The 19,275-nt window shown below is 43.6% G+C and overlaps 1 protein-coding gene across 22 annotated transcripts in view; it reads right to left on the bottom strand.

Moving 5' to 3' along the window:
• Positions 1–19,275, bottom strand: part of Tenm3 (teneurin transmembrane protein 3) — a 2,726,621-nt gene that overhangs the window by 186,199 nt on the left and 2,521,147 nt on the right. For all 22 annotated transcript variants that reach the window (XM_063275416.1, XM_039094506.2, XM_039094513.2 and 19 more), the window contains one exon: positions 8,740–8,974. In XM_063275416.1, coding sequence (XP_063131486.1) covers positions 8,740–8,974 — 235 coding nt within the window. The remainder of the gene's footprint in view (positions 1–8,739; positions 8,975–19,275) is intronic.

Here is a 19,275-nt window from a genome sequence, read left to right as displayed (position 1 = left end):
TGACCAGAAAGCGGCAATAATGCATTACTCGGGATGCGGTTGAGATGGGAGGTCTTTGAGTCCTCTCATGTTAAGTGGTTCTCGTCTGAGCTGAGATGACACAAAATCACAACCAGGGTCACATCAGAATCAGAAGGTCATCAGACGGAATCGATGGGGGCGTGCCCAAGGCTCTCGTTCTATGGGCCGAGAAGAAAGGGTTCTCAGAATGGTGTAGCAGAAAGCAGGCCGTTCCTCAGGCTCCAGGTTAGAGGAGAAAGATACACTGAGGCAAAAGCAAACCACAGGAGAGCAGGAAGGACACGCAGACATACATGGCAGGGCAACTACTGAGTGGTGACGAAACCAGAGGATGAAATTCTGAGGAAAACACCGTGGTAAAATCGAAGAAACATGAACTATAGGGAAAGGTTCTGTATAAAATCCTGCAGCAACAGTTAAGTGGAGATCAACTACGCATCCGTGGGAAATACCTAAACACACATACATGCTGGCTTCACAGAGAGAGGACAGAGGCAGAGGAATTCCACAGACTATGTTAGGAAGGTGAAAGGTTGAAGACAGACCTCACGAGGCTGTTGCTAAGGAGGAAGCATTTGAGGACAAGGTCATCTTCAGAACAGGGCACGGTTCAGTCCCAGTCACCAGCTACGACCAAGGAAAGGGCTTTGATGACCTTTTCCTTTGATCATGCTCACAGGAGTGACTAGAAATGTGTCAGAAGTTGCTAAGAATGTGTTTCCCTAGAGAGCATGGAAATTAGTTATCACATATGAATATTTTATAAAAATTACTGGCTATCTAGAATCAAATATTATCTGAATATACAATATTACAATGTGGAAATTACCCCAGAAATAAATTAAGCCCATAATAAATGCTCACATGTGTATAAGCATATATATAATATACATTTTATAAAAATGTATATATTTAAATATAAAATATAAAAAGAATGTATATTTTCTTTGTATCTTAATGTGTCACTAAAAAGAGCACATCAACAACATCAACAAGAACAAACCCAAACAAACAACCAAAAGACAAAAGCAAAACTGGCTCCCTGCAACTACTATAACTAACAGTACCACTGGGTTGTACCGTGGCTTCATCAGGCAAAAGCACTCCGAAAGCTTCTCACGTCTTAAATGATCTCACAACTGTGTTCTAACTTCTAAACGATGTGGAGACAACTGTCAGTTGTTTCCTCTCTGCAGACCCCCTATTCCATCCCCCTCCTCCCTGCTTCTATGAGGGTGCTCCCCTTCCCACCCACTCCCTCCTGCCTCCCCGCCCTGGCATCCCCCTACACTGGGGTATGGAGCCTTCCCAGTACCAAGGGCCCTTCCTCCCATGGATGCCCTACAAGGCCATCCTCTGCTACATATGCGGCTGGAGACATCGCTCCATGTGAGCCTTTTGGTTCGTGGTTTAGTACTTGGGGAATCTGGGGGGTCTGGCTGGCTGGTATTGTTGTATGAAGATTATTTTCTTAAGTACAAAATTAAGACACTTGAGGTTCCTGTCTAAAACAAATACACATTTTTCTTGAGCAATGACAAGAGAAGAACCAAGAGAGTTTATGCTGCTAAAATTAATCATGGTTTAATTTTATGCTTGGCCTACCTCACATATATAGTGAGACATGAATATCCCAGGTAAGACAAATAACATTTCTCACCTTCTGGGAAAACAAAAGAAATACTTTGTTACATATTAACTTTGTTCAATTGTTAACTAATCAGGGGTCCTTATCCATTTTGTTCAATTGTTAACCAATTAGGGGGTCCTTATCCTATGTCCACGCTTGCTACTGTCATTTGGTCATTACCTAAAAACCAAGAAAATTCATGTGCTGAGAGCTTGATTTATATTATATCCCCTAAACAACATTACTTTGAGTATATATTATTAGTTCGTTGAAAACTGTCCTCAGAGACCCCTTTGATGCAGGCTGCCACCATTCTTTTGGTTTCCTACAAGAACTAGATGGTAAGCTCTCACTGCTGAAGAGGTCACACACGGTGACTGTAAGCAACTCAGAAATTAAGCTAGAACTGAGTCGCACGCTTCTTTCTGCTGGAAAACTTTCCCAAAGCTAAGAATGCTACGCAAGCTGGTAGCGGAGAAAAGACACCAGTTGTCTAACCTGCCAATGACATGTTGGAGCTACTACACTACCTAGCTAGGCAAGGTGTGTTCACTACAGCAATAATGGTATCACTGTCATGTGGGCAACCAAATACTCTGGACTTAAGACCTACAGGACAGGAGAGAATTCACATCCACTACAGTAAATAAAGTAACAACAACAACAACAACAACAACAACAACAACAAAACAAAAAACAAAAACAAAAAAACCAAAAAACAAAATACCCAGTTTAGCTAACTTGATGGGATATCTGATTCTTTGAAATATTTTTGTTTATACCTGTAAACAAATGCTTTTCTCTGCCTTGATCAGAGAAGTTTCTCTTATAATGAACAGCGGTAAGTGCAGAACTCATGGCTGGCTATTCAAGTTACTGAGAATAAGGGATAATTTCAAGTTCAGTCAAAAGTAGGACATTTCTATATCACCAACGTAGGCTCAAGGAAAACTGTAAAAGAGGTGGCAGGAAAAAAAAATCTAAGAGCCAAAAGAGAGTTGAAGGGCTGTGAAATCCCATCCGGAGCACACGACACAGCCTATTAACTCATAGCAGCTGCAGAGGCTTGAGCTGGGTCTGCATAAACTGTCAGTCTGTCAAGAGGCAGCCATGGATAGGAGAGAAGCTCACTGGTCCCTACCCCTCCCTAATGAACTACTGGCTACTGATGAGTTCTGGGAAAGGTAAAGTCCTTATCTTCAATTATGTACTCAGTGGTGAGAGTCCAATCCGTGATCACCCGGATGGCTCTGGTTAAGCTTCGTGGATCACAAGCAAAACAAATGAAGACACGAAACATAAGAGTGATGCATGTAGGGATGAGGGATGTGTGTGTGTGTGTGTGTGTGTGTGTCTGTGTGTGTGTGTGTCTGTGTGTATGTGTCTGTGTGAGAGTGTGTATGTCAGTGTGTATGTGTGTGTGTGCGTGTGTTTGTGTCTGTGTGTATGTGTCTGTGTGTGCGTGTGTTTGTGTCTGTGTGTATGTGTCTGTGTGTGCGTGTGTTTGTGTCTGTGTGTATGTGTCTGTGTGTGTGTCTGTGTGTGTGTATGTGTGTGTCTGTGTGAGTGTGTGTGTGTCAGTGTGTATGTGTGTGTGCGTCTGTGTGTCTCTGTGTGTGTTTGTGTCTGTGTGTATGTGTACGTGTGTCTGTGTATATGTGCGTGCGTGTGTGTGTATGTGTATGTCTGTGTGTCTGTGTGAGAGTGTGTGTGTCAGTGTGTATGTGTGTGTATGTGTGTCTGTGTGTCTCTCTGTGTGTGTGTCTGTGTGTCTCTCTGTGTGTGTGAGTGTGTGTGTGACTGTGTATATGTGCGTGCGTGTGTGTGTGTGTGTGTGTGTGTGATGGGGGGAATTCTCAAAATGCATCATTCTGATGGAGGAAACTGTCAACAAATCTAATTTAAAAATGGCACTAGGATTAAAGGCCAGGTCTGTGTGAATCAAAGGCATTCGTTCGCTCTTCCAATGATGTTGCACTGTGAGGTTTGTTTTTTTCTTGCATCCACTGCCTCTCAATACCGACTCACCAAACAACCTTCATCTATAGCTACTGCTAGTGGACAGTTGATCTTCGCATTTTAATTATTGGCGTGGTACCCACTCGTGACTTTGCTTTGTAACCACCTGTGAGTGAGATGTTCTGAGAGTGGACGCTTTATTTCGGTGTGAAAAAGAAATGTTTGGGCGACTCCAACAATTATACTCATAGACTCATAGACGCATCCTTTGAGTATATTCAGAACATGCATTTTGGGTTTTTTTAAAATGTTTTTATGAATTTAAGTTTGCCTTCAATATAATACTTTCACTGAAATGATTCAATTTTAAGTTCTCTAATAAAGATTCAACTAATCTACTATATTTTCCTTTTCCTAGTGCTTGGGTCAGATCCTGGGGCTCTGCATGTACTAGGTGAGTGCTCCCCCACTGAACTACACCCCAACTGATGCATGCTCTGACTGCACCTGACGTTCTCGTGATGCTGGGAGGAAAAGACAAATAAACAAATATTTACACATTGCTTTGGGAGCCCTGGACAATAGGGGCTTCTGTGTGAATGAATAAACAGATGATCGACGTTCATATAATTTGTGCAAATCAAACAGGAACTAGAGGCGTTCGAATTCTTAGTTACGACGGTGTCCAGTCACAGGCTACCTTCGCATTTGCTCTCCACCGCCTCATCCTAGGGCCGACGCACAAGAGGCTTACAATTAACTTCATCCTTTGGGATGCAATTCTGCATGTTGGGGACAACAGAGGTTTATGTTGGAGAAGTGTCCTCATTTGGGTGAAGTACGTGGTGAACATGGAGGTAAGTCACCAAATTAGTTCGGTGTCACCTCCTTTCACAGAGACAAAGGAGTTTCAGTGGCACTGAGGATGCTTCAAGTCGCACCCAGCAGACTCTTCCGTGCTGCATCTCTCATTCATCACATCCCCTTTCTCACGAATTCCTGCCTAGCCCGCCCCTCGATAGATCCTTTACTCTAGGTGACCGTAAAGGACCGTGCGGTATTACTCAGGGATGCAAACGACTTTTATTAATTATGTCATAATTTTAGAAAAGCTTACTTTAAAGAAAATGATGTTGAGACCCTTTGTGGTTAAGATTTTCTTAGCCTAGGACGGGGTCTGATTCTAAAATGTGTGTTTGGTACCTTTGGCCTGTCTCTTACACCTCCTCTCTAAAGGGTGACATTCTCTTTCCCCACAGGAGTCCCTGGTATCCCTAAGCCACCTTCAGCAAAGGAGAGGCCTCTGCCAGTCAATTTAAGTTAATGGGCTACCTGTCCAGGCACAGTTTACTTGCAGCAATAGCTGTGACTACAGAGGGGTCTCCTCCTCACTGCCTAGCTAATGACAAGCTTCTCCTTCTCGCTCAGGAGGTGGATGTCCAACTTTTCAGGTGGAAACTCTTCCCTTGGCATCGTAAGGTCACGATGTGTGAGAGACTGCCCATAGTTTCTGCAGGCAAGGTTGACTCAAGCCTGGTGTTTGTGTGATTGTCTTGCTTCTCCTTAGGACCATTTAAAAGTGTGGGGAAAAGAGCAGAAAGGATAATAGAGTGGGTAAACAATACTTCTACCTAAGCATTCTGTTTTTTAAAAATGCATAGCCATTGATCTTACATTAAAGAAGCCCAAGGCTTTCAATAGTCAAATTACAAATGCACTAATAAACAGGTAATTTAATATGCAATTTCATGCATTAATAATTAGCTAAACAGTACTGAACTGCTAGATAAAAAGCTACAGGAAGATAACTAATGAACTACCAGCGCCAAAATAGACATCATAATAAAGTGAGACTTTAATAAATCATTTATTAAATGGTTGCAAATGAACTATTTTGTTAATATCTAACAGGTAACTGCTAAGCTACTTAATTCATAGAGAGAACCCAGGGGCTTGAAGACAATTGACTCTGTAATCACTGGGGATCAAGAATGGTCAATGAGTTCCTGCACTGGACCTTGAAGTGCTATTGCTGGTCTAGATGAAATCTTAGCGTTTCCTTGACTTCTGTGTACTCCTATTGCCGCTATGGCTCTGCACAGAAGTGAAGAACAATAGACTGGTTGTAGGCTATCGAGCTCCTACAAGTTAATGCTCCTGAGTGCAAGCAGCTGAATGTAAAGGAAAGGCACCGAGAGGGTCACTGCTCAGTACTGTGTGTGGGGCCCGGCTGCTACAGATTAAGGCAATTGTGAACTTCTAAAGCTAATTCGGATCTCAGTATGCCTCTCGCACATCTGAGCCTCACTGGAGGTTGCAAAAGGAGCAAAGCCAGTTACCATGTAGAAAAGTAAAGTGGGCGATAGTATTGATTGTCTCCAGAAATAGCCAATAATAAATTCATCAGAGAGAGAAAATACATACTTCTGTGGAAGCAAGAAATTGCCTAGTGAAAAAATGCTTTCTAATAAATCAAAATTAAAGCTATATTGAACTATATGGGGCAGGGCAGGGCAGGAAGTCCTTTATTCTTTCTGTGCTAATTCATATAAACTGTAAGGGTACAGATTGCTGAGCTTTTTCATGGACTATTTCAGGTAAATTTTACCAAATATTATCTACCTCTGCAGAGAAGAAAGGGCAAAAAGGTAAGGAGGAGAAAAATCTAGAACCATAACTGACTTTTACACCTTATAGCTTATAACTGTTAAATGCTAGAAGCACGATCGGTAAACAAGTGTGTGTGGAAGCTACGTAAGAGTCAAGGATGAAATGACACACCAGATCTAAGGACAGCTGAAGGCAGTCTAAGTCGGGATGAAGTTATTAATAAAGCTAAAACTGAGCTTGAGAATCACACTCAATAGGGAACCTTAACTAAAAAAGAAAAAAAAATCAATGATAAATAAGACTGCTTCTTCACCTCGAGAGTTCCAACCAAGTGAGACAATTAAGGAAACCACGGTAGCACCACCTCGGTGCAGTGTGAGCTTTCCACTTCGAGGCTTAGGGTTATTCGCAAATTGCCTGCAAGTTGAAATATCATTTCTTTTGATTAGCAACACCGTAAGGGGTGAGCCTCAGTTAATAAGAACAACAATGCTACACTCCAGGTTAGGGCTTGTTAATAGGACACACAACTGCTAAAAGCATTACTCTTTCCACTTATTAGTGAGATAATATTAGCTGCACCCCCCCCCAATATCCATTCATGAAACTATGTCATCCCATTGATAACTCATTAATGGTACCAAAGTGGGGGAAAAAAAAACCCTGGTAGCTGCTTCCCTTGGGAATGATTTTATACACGGACAGGATGGATCATCTTCTAACTGGCTATTTTGCTTGTGAAATTCAGTTCACTCAAAATTATTACATGACGAGGAATATCAAGGACGTACCTTATCTTTCTCAAACTTATTTTAAGTCTCGTCACTGTAACACATGACTTAAGGATTACTGGCTCATTGACAGCTTGTGAATCTTCTGTGTTAGACAACATCACGAAAATTAAACATGCTTCTGATGGCTGAACTCAACGTAACTCATAAATCTTTGTCAGGACAATTATTGTCAACTACAGTGCAAATTATCCATATTCAATTTGATGACTCAACTGGAAAATTACTTTTTTCCTAATAAAATTTACAAAATGACAATAGTGAATCAGTGCTGATTAGTTGCTCAGTGGGTACTAATTAATTACGCCAGGTAGATTTAGGTCTGTGCTAATAACCTTGAGAGAAAAGAAAATCCAATATACATGGTTCTTTGTCTTGGGAGAAGAAAAAGCTTCTGTTTCCTTACTTCTCTTTCTATTTCTTTTCCTAATTCTTCCCAGAAGAGAAATACAAAATAAACAATAAAACTCAACTCTTAGCTGGCGGTGCAGATAAAAACTAAGAGTTCCTTGTAACCTTGTCAAGGTCAACAGTGAAAGAAAAGGCGGAATGATTCTTACTGTTTGTAACTAACTGTGAGAACCTTCTGCTAGCTCATCCTTGGGGCAGACTTGGTGTAGATCACACACCCGATGGTGAGAAGCAACATTGGCTCCTGTATCTAGCAACTCGTTTACATGCTGACGGTAGCCATGGGCTCTGCGTTTGGCATGGGGGGCAAGAGGGCATTCTCTGGGTCCAGAGCTCACTATTTTTGAGCTTTTATATGGTGATACGGCATTTCCTCTGAGCCTACTAAAAAGCTATTGGATCGCAGAGATAAATGGCGGGCACAGTAGACGATACTCACTGCCAAGCTGACCAGAAAAGACAAGGAAAAGCCTAACACTTTGTTCACACAACACACAACAAAAAGGAGCCAGAGGCTGGCCCAGTGCTGGCCACAGAAAAAAGCTGGGGAGAGGTAGGGTTCCAGATAACCACTTGTCTGATTACAACCTGAGAACAGAATTTTTAGGGGTACAGATTCTGCTTCCTGTAAGGGAAGTATTTCCCAAGAGAACTAAAAATGTGTATAAGGCATCTTTAACCAGAAGCTCATTGGTCATGGGCTCTGGATCTTGGGGAAAAGGGCATTTCTTCAAGGGTCCTACAGACCTTTCTTTGAGTATCTTTGAAAATAACTCAGGAATGAGCCTGTTCCCCTCCCATTGCAAGGAAGTAAAGATATTTTTTTTAACATGAGGTCATCTGACTTATTCTTAAGTCTTGTCCTTGGTGAGGGGGCACTGTGAGTTTATGAACCATGGGTCACATCTAGGCAGAGGAAGTCTACAACCAGTCAGGTGTCCACTTGATCACTAAGACAGGGTGCAGGGGACTGACAGCCATTGTTCTTAACCCCTTCCATTCCCCACCTGCCCGACCAGTGAGGGTGTGGGAGAAAATAGCAGTTGAGAATTGTTTCACGGAGGTGACAGTTTCACCTCTTCCAAGGAGTGAAATGTGTGAAAAAGATGATAGAGTTCACTGATTCAGCGTCTAAGGAATTCCCAACAATCTGGAACTGATCTTAAAAAAGGCAAAACACCAGGGGAGAAGATTATGATACATTTCTGCTAGTTAGTGAGAAAAGCGTTGGTGCCCCGTTGACAATCACACACCCTGCCTGTGCACTGAGCGGTCTCAGTGATCAAATGCTGCGAGGGCTTCGAGAGGAGGCGTTACCTGCTTTCCAGTGGTACATTACTGCCAAGGACCCAGCTGTCCTGCAGCTGGACGGACTCGGGTGTGGTTTGCAGCTCGGCGGGCAAAGCAGCCGGCGGGGCCGGACTCTGGTTCCTTCTATTGGTCAGGGAGTTTCTATTGAGGGAGGTGACGGACGGGTGATGTGCAGGGTGCTGCTTATGGGAGGGTGGCAAAGGCTGCAGGGTAGGTTGCCCTTGGTTGTTTGCAGGTTGCTCTGCGGAAGGAGAGAAACAAAGGGAAGCTCGTTAAAACATTTCTGTGTGCACGTATGTGCGCGCACACACCGCCACTCTTCTTGCAGAGCTGCTGCAGATAAATTAGAATCAAAAACTGCGCAGGAACCTACAACCTTACACATTTGCATATTATTCTATTAAGGGATTGCTCAGTGACATTCTCAAAGACCAAGTTTACCCTTGATACGCAAAGTTCTAATTAATATACAACAGATGGCAAAATTGCTTTTGGTTTTAATTTGTTTCAGTTTTTTTTTTTCATCTGGCTTTATTAACACCTACAGAAAACATCAACTGACAGCTCCCCTAATGTGCCTTTAGATTTCAGCATTTTTTTTTTTTAACAAACCGAGCCTGAAATTAAATGGGTGATTTTGGTAGAACATGGAGGTTTTCGAAATGCATATAATCCCTGTAATTATTTAATGGAGTTTTTAAAGCTTTATTTAACAGCAATTAATTATTACAACCTAGGTATAGACTGCTGTAGTTTAGTGTGTCTCAAGCAAGTCCACTCATAGATGGTAGGCATTCTGCAGCAGAAGGTCGCTCTGTGAAGCACATGTTGTTTCGTGGACACTTAATGCACTGAATCACATCTGATTACAACGTCAGAAGCCTCATCTACTTAATGACCGTTACATCCATTAGAACACACAGAACAGATTCTCCAATTTCACGGGATGCGGCAGAACCACAGTTTTTGGAACGGAGTCGTAGGTGACCAGAGCGACTCCCACCATTAGATCGGTGGCACGAATATTTTGTTCCAAACCAGGATCATAAGGGGTTCAATGATTTCAAAATAGGAGCACAACATTGCACTGTAACCGGGGGGAAATCCTCCAGAGCTGGTAAATCGTCTGTTACATATCACAAGTCATTGTAACATCTAAGATCTACTCTGTGTGACTCAGCTCTGCGCATGTGTATGACTGAATTGACAAATACAGTGTTGTATTTGGATAAAAGGTGATTCCTTCGTTTTATGTCAAACGCCTATAAGATGCCTATTTTTTTTATTAAGTATAGTTCAAAATGCAACACAATTTTAAAGTGTCTTATTAAATCACGCTATTAATATAAATACCTATAGTAAGGGAGAATAGCAAATGGAATGATGGTCTTTCATAGACTGTGAAGTCCAGCAGTGATTACTAAGGTAAATAATACAGTCACTTGCTGTAATTCCAGTTGCATAAAATGAATACATGATGTATAATAGGGGATTATCTTATCAAACCTCTTTAGCAGAAAAGCAATGAAAACAGCCTCTCCCACAGCATATAACATCAGGGGTTATTATGTTTTTCTAACGGTGTGTAATAGTTCCTATCATGTAACTTATTGACCAACAATCTCTTCCTCTTGAAATCAAAAGAATAGCTAATACCTGAATATATGAAAACAGCAGAATCCCTTGCACCAACTCGAGCTCTGAAGATCCCCACCCTAGAAACCTGGAAAAAAACCTTCCCTGACTCAACACCTTGTGAAAAGGACACATGAAGGTCTAAGTCTCACTTCAAATGTGATGAACTTCCGAAGGACTAGCAGGACTAAAATGGTACCGAGTTGAAGCTCGCTCACGACACAAAGCGTTAACAGTTTAAACCCCATGCAGGAGTCATTACTCAGGCCTCGTGTAATTAATTAGAGCTGTCTTCCCCAGCGCCAGCGCCCATGACGGGATTCGCCACAGAGAGCTGTGAGGCACCTTTAGAAAGCTGCTCAGAGTGTGACCTGGCATTCGGGAGCTGTGAGGGCAGGGGATGGAGACCGAGAGAGGCAGAACTACCTCAGGCAAAGGTGGTGAGACTTTGCCCGGCTGGCATGAGGGATCCATGCCTTTTAGCTTAGTACCGTCCAAGAATTGCACTGCCCTTCACACAAGTTTCATAACAGAAGCTACTTCAGTGTCTGAGGGAAACTGAGGCAGCTAAAGGATGGGAATATCAGAGCTAATCCTTTGTGAGGAGTCACGATAGAGCCCTGTGATGTATGGCCTCAGGACAGTTCTAATAAAAACCTACAGTTGTCCCTTAATCCTACATTTGGCCATTCATTCCACACACATATAAATACACTGCGTGTTACAGGATTGTACGGGGTGGGTGCCAAATGAACTCATTGTACACATGGTGAAATAGAATGTATAGACTAAAGATTGCTATCAAACGCTAACTAAACTTAAGCTCCCTGACATGCATTTGAATATGCTAGTTCAGGATTCTGTGTAAAACAAGTCAAAACATAAACAAACCACTTGGAAAACTCCCATTTAAGGTCTCCGAAATGCTGCTGGGCATTTTCCTGGGCTCAGTGGTTCGATTTATAAGCACTGACCAACGATTTCACCCGGCAGCATGGGAAACACCAGTACTTCCTGTGGCCTATTCAGCTACTTCAGCAAAACAGCAACAGTGTTGGGCTCCCTTTTCATCTGGCTACACTGTCAAGAGATCTACCAGGCAAGCAGGTCCAGAAGCTGAAGGCCCTGACCTCTACAAACTGTGAAGGAAGAGTCTGAGTGGGGTAGCCAAGTTTAAATTCTACACCGTGTCATGGACAGACTTGGAATTCACAGCGGCTCTCAAGATTTGGACACTGGGACACAGCTGTAGTGTGTGTTTATCTCTACCAATCTCCGAGCTACGGGGTAAGTGCATAAATCTTATCAAAACGAGATAAGGCTAAACACAGCTAGAAAACACGACAGAAGAAAAGAACAAAAGGAGGAACGATGAAGATAGATCTAGGGCCTAGGCAGCGCTGCACATTTTAAAGTGGCATAAAAATCTGGCTGTCAATATTCCAGCTTCCAACACAAAGAATGAATTTGATCAGTTATATGACCCGGAATATTTTTCAAAAGCAAAATATTTGCCTGAGACAAATATAAGTATGGCTCATACTGAGAACAGACAGATTTCTGTTTAGAGTCTGTACATAAAGAACCACTGACTATTTGGTGGCAACACTTAGGTCCATGGTTCAAAATGGACATAAAGTAACGGAGAGCAGTGTCTAGATGTGGAGATGATTTCATGTGAGCATCTAACTCAGGTGGGCAGATCTTCAGGAGAACAATGCAGGCTGCAACTCAGCTTTTGGGTTTGAGCTAAAAGCAAACTTTACTCGGACTTATGAAAGGGTTTGGATACAAGGATTTGGGAGTAGCACAGAGAAACAGAGCTGAGGGTGCCACTGTGACTTTGAAAAATTCCGAATGGCTTCCTAGTGCCTATCAAAGCATAAGAACAACCTCAGTAGGAATGTGGTATTTGATCACAGAAAACCCAAAACAGAACTGGAGATACGGCTCAGCAGTTTAGCGTATGAACTTTTCTCTCCAAGGACCTGAGTTGAGTTCCCGGCACATGTGCTATACAGCTCCCAGCTGCTAAGTGATCTGACCCCTCTAGCTTCATGGGTTCCTCAGCTCACATGCACCCAACACCACAACACACACACACACACACACACACACACACACACACACACACACGCACACACAATTTTAATATAAATACTTCTTTAAGAAGGAAAGACAGAGAGAAAGAAAGAAAGCCAGCCAGCCTGCCTGCCCTGGGGTTAGAAAGATAGCTGAGCATTTTGGAGCACTGGCTGCTCTTCCAGATGACCCAAATTTGATTCCCAGCATCTTTACAGTGGCTCACAACCATTCCTAACTCCAGTTTCACAGGATGTAATACCCTTCCTGGCCTCTATGAACACCAAGCATGCACGTGGTACAAACATACTTGCATCCAAAACAAATAAATTAAAATTAAAGACCAAGAAACCAACCAACCAACCAACCAACCAACTAACCGACCAACCAACCAAACCAACCAACCAACCAACCAACCAACCAACCAACCAAACCAACTAACCAACCAACCAACCCACCAATCAATCAATCAACCAACCAACCAACCAACTAAACAAACCAACTGACCAACTAACTAACCAACCAACCAACCAACCAAAACACCCCAAAAAACCAAAAAAGGTGACGCCCAGCCTATATTTGGTAAGTTTTGCCCCAGGAATTCTCTTCCTGCCTCTTCCTTCTGAGTTACAGTCTTTTTTAATATGTTAAAATATTGTCCTTCCTTTTTCTATGTACAAATACCACTTGCTTCAACCTCTAAGAAGGGATACGCTCCCCACTTCCTAGGTGGAAGTCTCTTATCTCACTCTGACTCTCTTTAGAACGGTATCTGTTCTTTGTTCCTAGTTCCCTTTACTTCCTCCTCTGTACCACAGTTAATTCCGCAGGCCCTGTGACCTCTTTAACTTCCTTTTTCTTTTTTACTTTCTTCCTTCCTTTCTAAGATTTACTTATTTAATGTATCTAAGTAGCTGTCTTCAGATACATTACCAGAGGGCATAAGATCATGGTTGTAAGCCACCATGTGGTTGCTGGGGATTGAACTCAGGACTTTAGAAGATCAGTCAGTGCCCTTAACCGCTGAGCCATCTCTCCAGCCCCACCCCCCTTTAACTTCTTTAATTCAACTCTGAGCTCATGCTAACCCCACAGAGCAGCACCTTGCTCAGCCCCACTCAGCCACACGGCTTCTTGTAGCACATAGGAGCAAATTAGAGCGTTCCTAACTGGACAATGTACAGTGAGAGACCTTGGGACATTCAGTTCTAACTGAGTTGTCTCCATCGGAAGACAGTAAGATCCAGAGGGGATGGACAGATGACACGGGTCTTTCAGACCCAATAGGACTAAGGGACACATGAACACACAGAGACGGTGGCAATACGCATACGGCCTGCATATGTTCAATAGAGGGGAGGGCACTGGGGCTGCCAGGAGGAAGTGGGTGCAATGTCACACGCTTAAGAAGCCATTTGCAACTGGTACCAGCTAGGAAAGGGAAAACCCAGTTTTCTTCAGTGGTGTCACTGGTGTAGCAACCACACTCGGGCAGGCCCCTAACCTAGAGTAGTTGTCCAGCATGAAACAGGCTCCGTGTGATGTGTTTGTTTTATTTTGCTTTGGTTGTGTTTGTATTTTTGATTTCTGATTTTGTAGGCTTTATTTTTTCCTTTTTTTGAGAAAGAGAGATTTCAGGACAGATAAATAATATACAGTGGGGTGGGGTAAGGAGGAGGGAAAAGCAATTTGTAAAGCTGTCTAGCTTCCCACAGAAGGCCGAGGTCATTAAAAACACACACTGCAATATGAATTTCTTAGGATTCCATAATACCGTCCCAAGGTATTGTGCTTTAAAAACTTTTAAAATGTAGCGACCTTATGACACGTATGGAGGGACAGCACTGATGTGCTTGGCTCAGAGATGGCCCCACATACTCAAACCTTCACAGCTTGAGCTGTCTTCCATGTACTGTGTCACGGTCACAAAAAGGGAGTGTGAAAACCTTGTTTTTATACAATAAAAAAATCTATTATTAAATTAAAAAAGAATAAATGGAAATTATCAAATTAAATTAAGACAATATTCTTTACTTAAAAATTTTCATACAATATATTTTGATCATCTCACCGAGGCGAATGAAGTCACTCGTTCTAAATACTGGTTTTTAGGAACATGGTTCATAACTGTATCAACTGTTTTGACATTTAAAATCTACTCGTTCAAAAAGATCTTTAAAATGGGAGGCTTATATTTTATATATTGCTATATGCTACAAACATAAAACGATATATACAATATTGTATTATTAAACAGTTTGGTTTATTACATACATGTTTCCTCATATATTTTAGACTTATTATTAAACATGATTCCAAATAAATATGTGTGTGTGCGTGCGCGTGCGTTTGTAACTGTCTTTTGAAAAGTAACCTATTTAAAGCTATTCTCTGCTTTAAAAAGACAGGCTATCTGGCATCAGGCATTACGTAAACACTCCACCACTCCAGGTCTTGATCCTTTCTTCTTTCTCTCTTTTCTCATGGTCAGACTGCTCTTACAGCTTCTCCAGAACCCAACAATTGCTTGGTTTCATTTATTAATGACAGCAGATGCTTTACTAAACGTGGACGCCTAACAGGAAAGACTCTGGTCACTTTGCTCCATTTTTGTCGATCAAGGAATGTCCGCTAACAGTGTCACTTGAGGCCATCTGCCTCTATGTATGTTAACTCTACTTGACAAAAGACAATAAACTGGGTGTTTATTTTTTCACAGACTATGTTCTTCAATGTTAACTGCTCTGAGCACCATCTCAGGGCCTAAAAGTCAGGGCCTGGTGTAACAGTCAGTGTTAGAGGAAACTGTTATAGAGACTGAGGGAGAAACAAGTCCTCTGGGGAAGAGGAAACACTCTGAGGGAAAAACAAGTAAAAGAAGACCTTTTCGGCCATGAATGTTACAGTCAGAACAAGTAACATAACTCAGTCACATGTATCTGAAGGAAAGCTTTGCTTTAAAAGGAGAACAAACCAAAACCAAAGCCCTGTCATAGGAAACACAGGCAAATCAAACTCTGGCCCTTCCTACCAAGAAGGACCTTGATCTTGAGTCTTGAAGTTACATCAAATGACACCTCCCCCCATTCTAAATCATACCAAGGAAATAAAAAAGAACATCGAATGCCTGGACACACCTGGGCTTATTTGCTGATATGGACATTTTTGACTGAGTCTTGCTATGCCACCCTCAAATTCATGGGCTCGCAACGTCCCCTTCCCTCTGCCTCCAGAGAAACTGGGGCTGTTGGAGCACACCTTCACGCCCCTCTGAAGAGTGCAGGTGGTGTGTGTGTGTGTGTGTGTGTGTAACTGAAGCGCTGCTGGCATGCCACAGCGCCGTGTGCAATTCCTTGCAACTCCTCTCTGGTTTACAGGAGGAGGCTGAGGCGCTCTGGGGGCAGAGTGGAAATGGACTTTTGGGTGTTGGGAGAGAAAATAACACCTGAAGGGAGGTGAGATCCCTTCGTCTGACTGACTGTGCCAGCGAGGGAAAGGCGAGTGTGAGCGTCTCAGACTGTGGGGGGCTCACACCTGCACTGAGTGGTGTGCACAGCTGGGAAAGAGTCACCACAGGCCCTGCGACTGCTTCCTCTCCAGCTCCCTCCTTCACCACTCTCTTCTCTTCTTCCCTGGATGTCTGCAGCAGGCTTGGCTTGCAGGAGTCCCCAGGGGAGACATACCCTGGTTTGAAGGGAGCTGAATACCATGCAGCTTTGAGAACGCAGTGCTGCAGTGTGAGGAGGAGTGTGGTACATGGTAGAAGGCAGGAAGGGAGAGGGCAAGGCAGGAAGTGGAGAGAGGGAGAGGGCAAGGCAGGAAGTGGAGAGAGGGAGAGGGCAAGGCAGGAAGTGGAGAGAGGGAGAGGGCAAGGCAGGAAGTGGAGAGAGAGAGGGAGAGGGCAAGGCAGGAAGTGGAGAGAGGGAGAGGGCAAGGCAGGAAGTGGAGAGAGGGAGAGGGCAAGGCAGGAAGTGGAGAGAGAGAGGGAGAGGGCAAGGCAGGAAGTGGAGAGAGGGAGAGGGCAAGGCAGGAAGTGGAGAGAGGGAGAGGGCAAGGCAGGAAGTGGAGAGAGAGAGGGAGAGGGCAAGGCAGGAAGTGGAGAGAGGGAGAGGGCAAGGAAGGAAGTGGAGAGAGAGAGAGGGAGAGGGCAAGGCAGGAAGTGGAAAGAGAGAGGGAGAGGGCAAGGCAGGAAGTGGAGAGAGGGAGAGGGCAAGGCAGGAAGTGGAGAGAGGGAGAGGGCAAGGCAGGAAGTGGAGAGAGGGAGAGGGCAAGGCAGGAAGTGGAGAGAGAGGGAGAGGGCAAGGCAGGTAGTGGAGAGGGGGAGGGGGAGGGGTCAGGAAGGAAGGGGGCAGGGTGTGTATTCAGAGTGTGAGGATGGAAGAAGAGAAACATTCTTTCATGTTTCTTGTTTGTTTGTTTGTTTGTTTGTTTAGGATGGGTTCTCAGGTAAACAACGCTAGACTTAAACTCCATACACCAGATGACCTTGAACCACCAATCTTGCTTTGACTTTCAGGGACCACACCTGTTTTTACGCTGTTTTATGTTGATGTTGGGAATCAAACCCAGGACCCTAGAGAAACACACCAACCAAGCTCTACTCCTAGCCCGGGAAACATTTTTTAATTTTCAAACCCACAAAGCCATCAAGCCGACTCACTGCATGTATCTGAAGTGTGCACTCTCTCTAAGCGTGACACTCCGATGCTGCTCTGATCATTGTGGGGAAGAGGTGGGGTGGGAAAAAAACCATTCATTCTTGATTCACGCTCCTGTCTGATCACCTTCACAGTTGAGTCCAAGATAAACAAACTTGGAATTCACCTCCTACTTAAAACAGGTGACCACATGGAAGAGCCCGATGCCTTTCTGCAGGTCAAGACCGTACTAATTTTAGCTCCCGGGAGCAGGTCTTCACATGGGACTTCCTAGTGTACAAAACCAAGAGGGATGCTTCGACACTGTTCTGTCTTCCAAGGGCCAGTGTGCAAAGGTTTGAACTTCTGCTCAGCAAGGTTCAGGGGTAGAAACTGACTTCCATGGCAGTAGAAATAGTAAATTATAAATAAAACAAATGTTTCCTTTGTTCCAATGATATCACCTAGATTACAGACAACTCCTTACCTCTTCACTAAGCGGGGGGTGTGGGGGGGGACGACGGACGGAGAGACACACGGACTCAAACAACAGTTAGCAACAGTCTTTCTTGTAAATGGGGCAGGGCCGTGAGTCAGAGAAAACATGTTTAAAGTCGTGCCACTGACTCAGCAGAGGCCACATCAAAGCAAGGATCAGCAGTCAGGAGTTCTCTTGTTTCTCCCTGCATCCCACCCTAAAAACAGTATTAATAAGACAACCGTCTGAAATGGCCCAGTGCAAATCTGCAAAGACAGATATCGCCTCACTTGGAGAATCACTTTCACACAGACTTGGTCCTCTACTTAGCATCTCAGAGCCTCAGAGAGGCCGAGGGTCTGAATGGGAGTGGTCCGTGGAAATGCCTCAGCAAACCCCTCACTGAAATGCAGCACTGTTAGAAACGGTTCGCACCGTAAGTTCACAGCAGACAGCTACACACTTAAATGAAAGTCAAAAGTACTTTAATAACCCCAAGATTCTCCTGTAAATATACAATATGGTTTTGGGTCTCCATCATCCACAGGACTGATTGAAAAATGACTTATATAAAGAAATTCGACTATGAAAATCTTTTAATGACACAAAGGAAGTTGCCCAAAGGCTCACCACGACAAGGAATACGTTACTTGCGGGTGCAGAGCGGAGCTGGTTTTCTACATTTCTGGGATCAGGAGAATTCGCTTTAGTTTACAGTTATTCTTCCATTCAAAGATTTCTTTTTAAAGAAGCATGGCTCTCAGCTCTCTCCTTGTTGTGGGGGAGGTTCACCGTACTTCCTACTTAAGGTGATGTGGTAATACCCAGGGGACCATGGGATGCACCGAGTACGGATTCATGTATTTAGCGCGTCTTTTGAGCTCATACTGTTTGCCCGGCTGTGTTCTAGGCAAAGAGCAGCTGATCACCTCAGCCCTACTGTTGACCCCGCACCTTGCTTTAGACCAGTACTGCGGAACCTGGAAGAAGGGATGAGAAGAGCAGAGGGGCAGAGGGAGGACTGAGAACACCTGAGCTGCCACTGCACCTTCTTCCTGAGGTGTGTGAGTCTCTGGAACATTCTTAATGTACATGGAAGAGACCAGGGTAATGCCTCAACTGTGCCAGAGGCCCTAGGCAATGTCTTGACACTTGATGTGGTCTATGTTCAAAGGGTAGAATATGAAGAATTCTGCCAGTTGTCGGAAATGTTTAAGGACTTAAGATTTGGAACATGAGAAGCAGACTATGAAAAAGGCAATGAGGGAGTTTGGCTGGGAGAAATGCAGCCATTGGAATTAAATCCCCATTGGATGGTTTATCAAGGGTACAATAAACAACTGTAGAGAGTACCTATCAGTGAGAAAACGGACCTAGGAAAATCACGCATACAGCAGCAGAATGAAAAAGAATGCTTCTCTAGGAAAGATTAGTCAAAGACAGACTGGGAAAGCGCAGTGTGCACCCAGTAGGAATCCCAGGAGGACAGAACAGACCTTGTTTTGGAATTCCACAGCCGGCTCTAAAGGTACAAATACCACACTTAAACCTGCAATGGTTCTACAGAACACAGACTCCTTCTTCTTCGCATTTCATGGTCATCTCTGTTTTTCTTATTTGTTATTAGAGAGCTGCACAGGGGGCTATATTTTATTTAGGATATAATGTCTCATGACTAGCATCAACTTTTTTGCCTGAGTATTCGGCTGC

The sequence above is a fragment of the Rattus norvegicus genome, chromosome 16 (genome assembly GCF_036323735.1).
Source record: "Rattus norvegicus strain BN/NHsdMcwi chromosome 16, GRCr8, whole genome shotgun sequence".
Taxonomy (NCBI): domain Eukaryota; kingdom Metazoa; phylum Chordata; class Mammalia; order Rodentia; family Muridae; genus Rattus; species Rattus norvegicus.
The sequence above is the reverse complement of the archived record's forward strand: the minus strand, read 5'-3'. Positions and strand labels throughout refer to the sequence as shown.